General features: G+C 27.8%; 2 protein-coding genes across 2 annotated transcripts; both read right to left on the bottom strand.

The window, feature by feature from the left end:
- Positions 1–10,097: 10,097 nt before the first annotated feature.
- On the bottom strand, positions 10,098–10,877 carry CH63R_11271 (uncharacterized protein; the record flags this gene model as incomplete). Its single annotated transcript, XM_018306245.1, has 1 exon — positions 10,098–10,877. One exon carries the CDS (start codon positions 10,875–10,877, stop codon positions 10,098–10,100), a length of 780 nt encoding a protein of 259 aa, XP_018153086.1.
- A 554-nt stretch (positions 10,878–11,431) lies between these two features.
- CH63R_11270 (uncharacterized protein) lies at positions 11,432–11,689 on the bottom strand (the record flags this gene model as incomplete). Its single annotated transcript, XM_018306244.1, has 1 exon — positions 11,432–11,689. One exon carries the CDS (start codon positions 11,687–11,689, stop codon positions 11,432–11,434), a length of 258 nt encoding a protein of 85 aa, XP_018153085.1.
- Between the last annotated feature and the right edge of the window lie 245 nt (positions 11,690–11,934).

Genomic DNA, 11,934 nt, shown 5'->3' with positions numbered 1-11,934 from the left:
CTATGCATGTACATTAGTATATAAGAAGAATTATCTACTTATACTACTTATATTAGGAGACTACCTACTACTAAATTCTAACTATAAGGGCTATAAAGACCTCTTTTAGGCTAAATATCTAAATAATAACTATAGAAAATATAAGACGAGTAAGAAGAAGTTTCACTTCTACTCTTAATAATATACTAAAGAACTTATTTAAAATATCTACTTTAATAAATAACTCCTATTCTAAATAATGTAATACTATAGTAAAAGAAATAATACAACTTTTACTCTAGACTCTAAATACTCTATATTATACTATAATAATAATAAGGAATAGTAAGAATGCAAATATAATAAATACTTTATTTACTCTAAAGCTAAAGTAAAGGCTTAGAGGAAAGTATAATAGAAAGAAGCTTAATAGTTTAAAAACTAATAATACTTATAATAGAAGAGTAATATATAGTAATAATCTATAAAACCCTATATATAATTTATAATGCAGTATATTTTAATTTAAATATTAAAGTTTAAAAATAATAAATATATGCAATTATTAATAGTAGTACTTAAGGAAACTTTATTTTACTTAAACTAGTAAATAAATAATAGATACTATAGTAGAAGAAAGAATACTTATATGCATTATAGACAATTAAAGGAGAATAAGTTAAGTATAATAGTAGACTTATTATTTTAGACATAGTATACCTCCCTTTACAAATTTATAATTAAAAAGAAGAACTCTAATTTAATATTATAGAAATAAGAGACATTAATATTATTTTAAGAATTATATAATTACAAAAGTACAATTTATAAATAAATTAGAGAATTAGCTAACTCTAATAGTTAAATTTAGTTACAAAGTAGTACTATAAGAGCTAAGCATTAAATAAAACCTCTAGAGTACCTCTTAATAATATAATACAATAAATACAATATATAGCTTATCTCTAAGAGATACAGCCTTCTAAAATAATAAGTCTAGTAGTATTAAATTAGGAATTAAATTTACTCCTAGATATTCTAGAGGAGTACTAAAAGTACAAAAAGCTATTTACTCTAGAGTTAGAAATAGGCTTACTAGAATATAGACCCTATAATTATAAAATACCTCTTATTAAAGGCTCCTACTTAAAGTTCTATTTAATATATAGACTTAATAAAATAGAATGTAAGGTACTTAATAAGTACCTTAATAAGAATCTTAAGAAGGAATACATTAGACCCTCTAAGTCCTTAGTAGAATACTCTATTCTATTTATACTAAAGAAGAATAGTAAGTTATAATTATACATTAACTATAAATAGCTTAATAGTATTATAAAGAAGAATTATTACTTACTACTACTTATTTTAGAACTCTAAGACTTACTATATAGAGTAAACTAGTTTATAGCCCTTAACTTTAAAGGAGCTTACAATTTAATTAGGATAAAGGAAAGTAAAGAATAGAAAATAGTATTCTAAATACGCAAAGGACTCTTTAAGTACCTTATTATGCCTTTTAGACTTACTAATATACTTACTACCTTCTAGACAATAATTAACTACATTCTTAGTAAATTTATTAATATATTTATTATTATCTACTTTAATAATATCCTTATCTTCTTACCTATTCTTAAGCTATATAAAGAATACGTATACTAAGTCCTTTAGAAGCTCTAAGAAGTTAAGCTACTAGTAGAAGTTAAAAAATGCGAATTCTATACTTAAAGAGTTAATTTCCTAGAATACACTATTACCCTAGGACAAATTGAAATAGAAGTAAAGAAAGTATAGGTAGTTAGGGACTAGCCTATACTATAGAATATTAAGGATGTCTAATTGTTCCTAGGATTCATTAATTTCTATTAATAATTCCTTAAAAGCTATATAGGAAGTATATAGTGCATTTAAAACCTTATATAGAAAGATACCCTATTCGAATAGACTAAAGAATGCAATAATGCATTTAAGAAAGTTAAGTAATATATTAGCTTAGAACTTATTACTTAAATTCCTAACTTAGATAAACTTTTTAAAATTAAAGTTAATACTTCTAACTTTACTATAGGTAGATAACTTAGTTAATATAATAAAGAAGGAAGGCTATACTCTTATACTTTCTTCTTAAAAGTATTCTACAGACTAGAATTAAACTACTAAATTTATAATAAAGAACTTATAGTAATTATTAAAGTATTCTATAAATAGAGACTACAACTATTTAGTATAAAATATAAAGTTCTTGTATATATAGATAATAAGAACCTTGTATACTTTATAATATTTAAGAATCTAAATAAATAATAAATTAAATAGTTAGAATTCCTTTTAGAATACAACTTCTAGATTATCTATAGAAAAGGAACTAATAATAGTAGAGCTAATACTCTTAGCAGAAGGATGGATTATAAAGTTCCTATTCTAGAGGAAATATAAGTTATCCTTAAGATAGATAAGAATAGAGACCTTATTCTAGTACAGAAGCTCCTTATAATTGCTAGATAAATTATAGTTAGTACAACTAATAAAATAATGCATAAGATAATTAGAGAGATTTATAGTACTTAAGTATATAAATACTAAGGAGTTACTAAGACTTAGAAATAAATTTAATAATACTACTACTAGCAAGTAATAAAATAAAATATTGTAAATGCAATTTAGAATTGCAAACTCTGCAAGAAAAGTAAGAATAGTCTATATAAGCCCTATAGACTTATTTAGCTACTACTAGTACTACTAGTAGTATAGTACTTAATCTCTTTAAACTTTATTATTAAATTACTAAAATTAAGAGAACTACTTATAAAAGTCTATTATAATAGTATTTTAGTTATTGTAGACTAACTTACTAAATATACTTACTTTATTCTATACTTAGAAGTAAGTACAGTAGAAGACCTTATGTATACGTTTTTAAAATACATTATTAGTAACTATAGACTACTTAATAAAATTGTATTAAATAGAGATAAGCTATTTACTTTAAAGTTTTAGAAATTACTAATTTTGCAACTTAGTGCAGACTACAAACTGTCTACCTCTTTCTACTTGCAGACTAATAATTAGACTAAATAAATTAATTAAATACTTAAATAGTATTTATAATACTATATTAACTACAATTAAGACAACTAGGTACTACTATTACCTACAGCCTAATTCGCTTACAATAGTGCAATTAGAGAAAGTACTCTCTACTCTCTATTCTACCTAAATTATAGATTTAAACCTATAGTATATAGAGAACTATACAAAGGACTATAGGCCCTGAAAGCTATAGCTGACATTAATAAGATGCGCGAAATCTAGACGAATGTCTCCTAAGATTTAGAATTCATTAGAGAATAAATAAAGAAATATACTAATACTTTAAGAATTAGAGGACTATTCTTAGAAGAGGGAGATAGTACCTACCTTATATAATGAAATATTAAAACTAAGTAACTTAGCAATAAGTTGGACTATAAAAAACTTAAACTCTTTAAAATTGTCTAAAAGGTTTTAGCAGTTAACTACAAACTTAAACTACTTAATACAATAAAAATCTACTTAGTCTTTTATATTGTACTTTTTAAATTAGCACTATGCAGATTATATACTAAAGACTGTATTATTGTAGAACCTAATGAATTAGAGTATAAAGTTGAATAAATTATTAACTATAGGAATAAAGACAATTATAATAAATATCTTATTAAATAGAAAGGCTATAGATATAAAGATAACTTATAGGAACTAGTTAAGAATCTCTAATACTCTTAAATACTACTAAGGGAGTACTAAAATTAAAGTCAGCTAGCTCTAAATCTTTAAATACTGCCTCCTAGTTAATAACTCTAAAGGCACTACTAGTCTGTACCTCTTTAGCTACAATTAACTTAGAAGAGAATGCAGTAGAATCTGCAGATTTACTATTTAGGATCTCCTAACTCTTCTTAAATACTATTTACTTTACTTTACAAATGCACTCTAGCTTTGCAAGCAACTTATCTATTTTAGCCTAAGTATAATGCAGTGCATCTACTCTTTATTAAAGAATTAGTTCTTCTAACTCCTCCTTATACTTAAGATAATTAAATTTATTTAAAAGATAATCTACTATTGCAAATAAATTAATACCTCTAAAGAAACAAAATAAGAGGAATACTTATATTTACAAATTGCATTTGCTAATGCATTGCAAGAATAACTACAATAAATACACTTAGAATATTTTAATTTACTAGCTAGTATCTTATAGTAACAACTAGCTAACTAATAGTACGAATAAAGTATAACTTTAAAACTAAACTCCTTAATTTTAAGTATAAGCTTTAGGTAATATTATGTAGAAGAGCCCTTTGCGTAGGAATTACTATACAATATTTTATTAGTACAAAAGAAGAAATATTAAATACTATTCTAATTAGGATAGTAGGGGACTTAACCTACTTATATAGTTTAGGGACTAAATCTTTAGAGAGGAGACTTAATATTACAACTTATTAAATATAATAGGACTAGAGGATACCCCTATAGGGCGCCTAGTAGTTATAGATAAGTTATAAGTAAAGTAGATATAGGAAATAAGGGTAACTCCTCTAGTGCAGAAGAACTATAGTGTAAGGTTATATAGAGATAAGGAAGTAAGCAACTAATTATGCATAAGTATAATTAATTATAATATAAGTACTTATGCGCCCTACTTTAAGTAATTACTCTATATAATACTTAAATTACTAGTAATTAGGTATAAGTTAGACTATAGTAATAGATATATAGGACTTGTATATAGAATAGACTTAGATAAACTTAAGGATAGACTTCTATAGCTCTTTAGTAATTAACTTTGTAATTATCCCCTCGGATACTCTTAGCACCCTTTACTAGTAATACGCATTACAAGCCCCTTATTAAGTATACAACTAATTACTGTATTCTCTAAAGACCTAATTCTTTTAATATAACTTACAGTACTATTCCCTAGCTTTATTGCCTCAACTTCTGCTAATAGATACTACTATAGAAAGCCGACTGTAATAAGTTAGTTCTTCCTAATTTAGTTCCTTATTAATATTAACTAAGTTTCCTTAGAATCTTAAGTTTGTAGATTTCTTCTATATAATAAGTAGAATCTTACTTTTAGCACTTATTTCTTTATATATAAGTAAGTATAATTCTTTCTCCTAAATTTAACTCTATTAGCCTACTTCTAGTTCTTCTAAAGTAGCTATATTAGTAACTATATTGTATTATATAGTATTAAGTTATTATTATTATCTTTTGTACTTTAGTATATACTATATACTCTAAGTATTGTACAATAGGGGTCTCTATTTAGTTCTTACTAGAAAGTAATAATAGAGATTCTTCTTGTATAATACTATAGTAGTAGTTATTTTACTCCTAGTACTTAGTTCTTACTAAAAGGTAATAGTAAGTAGGAATAAGGAATTAGTATAAGATATTTTGCACTTATCTACTTAATTCTTATTAGAAGGTAATAGTAGGTAGAATTAAAGTGTATTAATATACAATATTTAGTATATTAATTCTTATCTCTTTACTCTTACTAATTTATAATTGCATAAAGTAATTTTATATAATTACTAAGTAATTACTAATTAGCATTAAATAAGCTTTATATGTATATATGTGTACTTAAAATATAGGGTAAATTAAAGAATAATATCTATAATTATTCTTCCTAACTACAAGATTAGGGTTATGTAAGATAAATATACTATCTTCTTTAGCCTTAAGTTATTTAGACTAAGTTAAGTAATAATTCCCCTATATATAAGTAAGTACTATACAATTTAGTCTATACACTCTACTCTAAATTCGTAAGTATTATACAGTTATATAATTGTATTATTCTAATACTTATTATACTAAGAGTAATTCTACTAGAAGTATTATTAAAACTACTATTAGTATTTTATAATTAAATTAATTAAAGTTTATTTTTTACTTTTCTCTTTATATTATTTATAAAAGTAGTTATTAATTATAATAGTAAATTTAGTATAATGTATATATAATATATATATATAGTAAGTTAGCTATTATAGTAAGTTAGCTACTCCTCTTTACTTCTATACCTTTCCTCTTTATACTAAGTTTCCTCTACATACAACTATAGAATCCTCCTTAAAAGAAAGCTGCATTATACTTACACTTTAAGCTATTAATAAAGACCTAAATCTTTCTATACAAAAAGTAGCTATTATTTATAATATCCTAAGAATAATACTTTAGGACTAATACATTAGACAACTACTATAATAAGAAATACAATTAAAATTAATAAAAATAATTAAGCTAGAAGAAATAGTAATTCTTAAATAAGTTATTAATTTAATTAATTAAGGATTTCTACTGCAACTTAATAATATATAAAATATAGCTAATTGCCTCCTTAATAAATGCAATGCAATATGTATTAGACTCTAATAAGTAGAGAACTTTATATAATACTAATTATAATTAGAAATGCAATTTTAATATAGAATTAACTATTAGAGAGTATTAGTTAAGATTTCTACAATTATATAGGCTTAATTTGCCCTTATACAAAATACGATTGTAAAGTATAGAATTTATAATAATAATATTTATAATTTTAATAAAATAAGCTTCTTAATAGGAATACTATTGCATATAAAGGTTATTATAATCTCTAATTACTATAGAAGGCCTTATATAAAGTAGCTTAATAATTGCAAATAGGTTTCTATTATTTAGAGTATATATACAAATAGCTAAGTACTACCTCTATATATTATTATTAAAGGTAAATATTACCTCCTCTTATAGTATACTAATAGCTAATTCCTACTCTAATAGTATATTTACTCTAGTAGAAATAAATAAACTATAAATAAAATTAGCCTAAATTAACTATAGTATTTAAAAAATGCATAAAGTCTTATATAAAGGGTACTTTCTAGCTCTTAATTCTTAATAGCTACAATAGCTATAAGTCTACTAAATTTAATAATTACTATAAGGAATATAGTATTATTACTCTTTATATACCTCTCTATTTATTATATAAGCTTTAGTCTCTTAATATTAGCTATTTTAGTCTACTAAAGGTATTATATAGTAAGGAAATTAAGAAAATAATATAAATGCAAATTATACACATTACTAAGAATAATTTCTTTCCTACTTTTAAAATAGCCTTTTTTACTTTAATAAGTAAAGAAAATATATAAATTAACTTTAAATAGACTATTTATTCCTTTTAATTTAGAAGTAGTTATTTTCTACTTAAATTTTAAGTTAAGAATATTAATACTATTTAATTTATACTTAAGTAGCTAGAGCTTCTAAGACTTAAAAATACTAATTATAGTATATAATACTATATTTAATAGTATTATTTTCTCTCTGTACTAAGGACCTAGCCTTGCAGAGAAATAACTTATTGCAGTTAATACAATAAGACTTATACGTAATTAGTACTATACCCTAAGCTTGCGCTAATAACCCTATAAAGCTATCTCAACTATAAATACAATATTAAACTAGGCTTACACTTAATAGCATTAGCAATTAAGGTCTGCAATAAAGAGGCCTCAACTATAGAGGTTCTAGACTATAGAGGTCCTAAACCTTATAGCTATTAATAATGTAGATTTTAATAAATGCATAGCTAGAAAAGACTATATATCTTACTAACTGCAAAGCTAGTATGCATTCTCCCTATTATACTATTGCTAACTACCTAATGTACAGAATAGTAATTCCTTAAGTGTATAGTAATTACTTAAAAAGATAACCCTAATACTTAATATAACTAACTTATTCAGCCTTCTGCAGAATACTGCCTTTAACCCTATTGAGGTTATTGCACACTTATGCTAGCTAGCTAAGTAATAGAAACAACTTGCAAAGAGATACAGCATTTAGTATACTAGTTGAATAGTTAATGCAAAGTGCAGCTACTAATAGATACTTAATAAAGCTATATTCGCCCTAATTATCCTATAGGCTAACTTAACTGCCCTAAGAGACAAGTAGCAAATTAACCTTAAGATTAAATAGCTTAAAGGCTATAAGAATAGTCTAGTTAATAGTATAGCCCTTGCAGATTTACAGGCAAAAGAAGCTATTAAAACAATTAATTAGTATTTAGGCTAGTACTAAGGTGTCCTTTGCGCTATATAGTATATATATTACAGCTAGTACCTATAGGAAGAAGAAGAGGGGATAAATCTAGTTAATAATAGCTTTCTAATATAGAGGTAGTAGTACTATTCCTATAGAAGTAAGCTAGATAGAAGGGAGCAATAAATACTAGTTTTAAATACAGCAATTGTTATATAATAGAATACCCTAAAGAGTATATAATACTATATAAAGCTCTATATTACTTAAGAAAAGAATTATTAGTTATTAATATAATTTACTAATTTATTTATATAAAGTAATTAACTTATAGGCTAAAGGTATTAGTAAGTTAGTATACAAATTAGTTCTTATTAAAGCTAAGTACTATAGACTTTATATAGTAAATAAAATACTAAGTAAGTATTAGAGAGTTAAAAAAACTTAACTGCATTTTAGAGGGTCCCTTAATGCAGCTAAAGTAGAGGCAATTTAAGTAGAGAAGGGGGTTATTAATACTAGAGGTAAAAATATACATTAGGAGGGGGCTCGTATAGAGGGAGGTAAATTGTACTATTAGTAATATAGTAATTGCAGAAAGACTAAATATAATGTACAAATATATTAAGTAGTTTAGAAGACCTCTAAAGAAGAGGATAATAAGTAGTTTTAATTAATTTTATATAATACTACTTTATTAACTTACAGAAATAGCTAGAGAGTAGGAGGAAGTAGCTAACTTACTATAATAGCTAACTTACTATATATATATATTAAGGGACTTATAATATTAATTACTAGTAAAGAGTATTAAAAGTATTTAAGACAATTATTATAAAGTTAATTACTAAAGAGCTATAGAAGTCTATTCTTAAATTTATTTAAATTTATTCTATATATATATTCTATATATTTATTATTTAAAGTTTAATTTATACTTAATTACTAGTAATTTAAGTATTATATAGAGTAATTACTTAAAGTAGAGTATATAAGTACTTATATTGTAATTAATTATACTTATATATAATTAATTACTTACTTCCTTATTTCTATATTATTTTATACTATAGTTCTTCTATACTAGAGGAGTATACTTTAGTTTCCTATATTTGCAGTATATAACTTATTTATAACTACTAAGTGCCTTATAGGGGTATCCTCTAGTCCTGTTATATTTAATAAACTATAATATATAACTATTAGTACTAATTATTCTAAGGGCTAATTCTTATAAGTCAGTTATTTCTAAATATAGTTTTAATAATATTATAATAGTAAATAGCTACTTTACTATATTCCTTTATATTAAAGTTTTTAATTATAAAGTTAAGAGAGAATAGAATAGTTTAAGAGATATAGTAGTATTTATTTTAAGTATTAATAATCTTACTTAGACTTATACTAGTAAAATAAAGTAAATTAGTCTAAGTTAGGGATACATTTATTATTAGTTTATATATATTATATTTACTAAATTTAAGTTATTTAAATTTTGTATTATAAAAGTTAGAGAGGGAAAGCTAAACTATTATTATTTTTAATAGTTTTTATTAAAGAACCTTTGTCTATATTAATATTAATAATATACTATAGTAGAGTAGCTATAGGTATAGCTACTACTAAACTAGTTTTAAATAAAGTATATAAGTCTTAAGCTGTAGCTTTAACTAGAACTATAGTAGCTAGAGAGGTTAAAAAGTATATAGGTTATAGGAAATAAACTATTAGTATAGTTAGTATAGAATATATAGCCTATACTAATAGTACTAAGTGAGAAAAATATATAGGAGGGAAGGTTATAGAGGTCTTCTGTTAGAAAAGGTACAGGTTTATAAGTCCGACTAAGGGACTGGTAAAGTATAGAAAACACTTAAGGCAGTGGTAATCCACATGACAGCCCGGCTCTATTTAAGATGTAATTCAGAATATATGTATCTGCCTACGACTTCTGTTGTTGCTGCCAAGTTCTTGCGGAGCGCTTCCGATCAGCTTACGAGATATGTGTTGCAGCACTACAGAGCCTTATCCTGAAGTTCACTTTGCCGCTTTGCTACTACGCTAATGCACTCCTGCCAATACTTTTCTCTGCCCCGGAGGCTTCCTGAACCCGTAGGTTCTTGACGCCCAAGTATAATTTCCGTCGGAAGAAACGGCCCATTGATCCAGAATTTCGTGTCTGCGGGCAGAGGAGGCCATTGCGTGCCGTATTCGTCGAACATTGCTTTCTCAGCAAGGAGGATGTCCTGCCAGATCTTGGGGATCCAGCCGTTGACAGCCAATACAACGTCTCCAAGGGTCACGTATGGCTTCCCCTTGGCCTCCACGTAGAGCTTTGGCGGCTGCTGGTATAACAAAAAAGGGTGCTCCTTGCACTCCTCGCAAATACAGTACTCGTTGGTGTCTCTGTCTTCGCTGCTAGGCTCAAACTCATGCTGCTCGGACATGATTTCGCATTCGCTCATGAATTCCTCCAGGTGGTCGACACAAACAGTCAAACTAGAGACAAGAGGGTATACGGCGGGTAATGATGCAATGGGATGAAAGGTTGTTGGCTCGTCGTTTGGCCCGAAGATGGCGAAAGGCTGCTGTCTTGCGAAGGCCTCGGGAGGGGGCGCAGTGATATCCAAGACCGCGATGTCGCGGAGTGGTCCGGGGACAGCCCACACAATGAGTCCGGCTTCTGGGCACAGGTGGTATGTTTCAAGATCTTTAGATCTCGGCAAGGTTGCCCCTTTGGTCACCTTAGACGGCTCGTAGATATGCTCTGTAGTAGGTGGCGTTTGAGCGGACATTGTGGGTACTTGGGATGGGCAATTGCGTTGGTGTCTGAAGCGTTTGACTGTGGCCGGCTGGTTGACTGTAGCACAACTTGGAAGAGTATGGTGCGGGCAGACATGAGCTTAAATAGGTACTATACGGATTAGTTCGGCTAACATTGACAGGGATATATAGACATTATCCGCCCTAACTAGATTTTCTTTAGGTTGGTTCACCCTATATCCCTGTACGCAAGGGTAAAGTAGCTGGAATTTCAGGCACCCCAAAACAATTTCAATGCTTCCCTAACCACAACAATCAGTATCTCTGTCTCATTGACATCTGGCTGTATATCACAGGGCTGTGAAGGATACACATGCAAGTATGGATAGACGGTACCTCTGCGTGCCGCAAGGCGAGACGTAATCAAGGGGGTTTTAGGTATCAACGTAAAGTTCGGACACCCTCGTCTCATAGCATCACTCACTCCAGTAGGTGAGGTAAGTTGCGTGCAAGAATAGAGTGTATGCGGTGATTAGAGAACCGAAATTATGTACAGGAAATTTCTATGCTCTCTATTATAGTCCTTTCACTCCCAATCGGCTGATTGAGTCCTGTTGGACGGGGTTAAGTCTCTGACCTGGACTGAGTGCGTTGATAGGAGCTCCTCCACGGTCACCTTGTTTGCCCAGTTCAAAAACTGGACGATATCCAGCGTGCTGGCGTCGACCTTGGTCACGTTGGTAGACCTTGCCACCTTCGGAATCACCTCACGGTCAACAGTCTCCGTTCCTGCATCGTTGATGATGACGCGGGACGCAGGGTCTGAATAGCCGCCGTTAGACATTCTAAAGAAGAACATGGCAACCTTTTTGTCGTGCTGCGAATTTGGGATGTTAAAGGTGTTTTTCAAAGTCCAGCGAAGGCCGCTGGGTATCTGGCCTTGCCAGTCTAAGCTACTAATTAATACTACTAAGTTAAAGAAAAGTAATATTTAGACTACTTTTAGCCTAAGATATACACCTAATACAGCTAATTAATGTAAGTATTAATGCAAGAAACTAGTAGGCTAATAAAAGAAACTAGCATATA

This window comes from Colletotrichum higginsianum, chromosome 8 (assembly GCF_001672515.1).
Source record: "Colletotrichum higginsianum IMI 349063 chromosome 8, whole genome shotgun sequence".
NCBI classification, from domain to species: domain Eukaryota; kingdom Fungi; phylum Ascomycota; class Sordariomycetes; order Glomerellales; family Glomerellaceae; genus Colletotrichum; species Colletotrichum higginsianum.
This window is presented reverse-complemented; position numbering and strand designations above follow the sequence as displayed.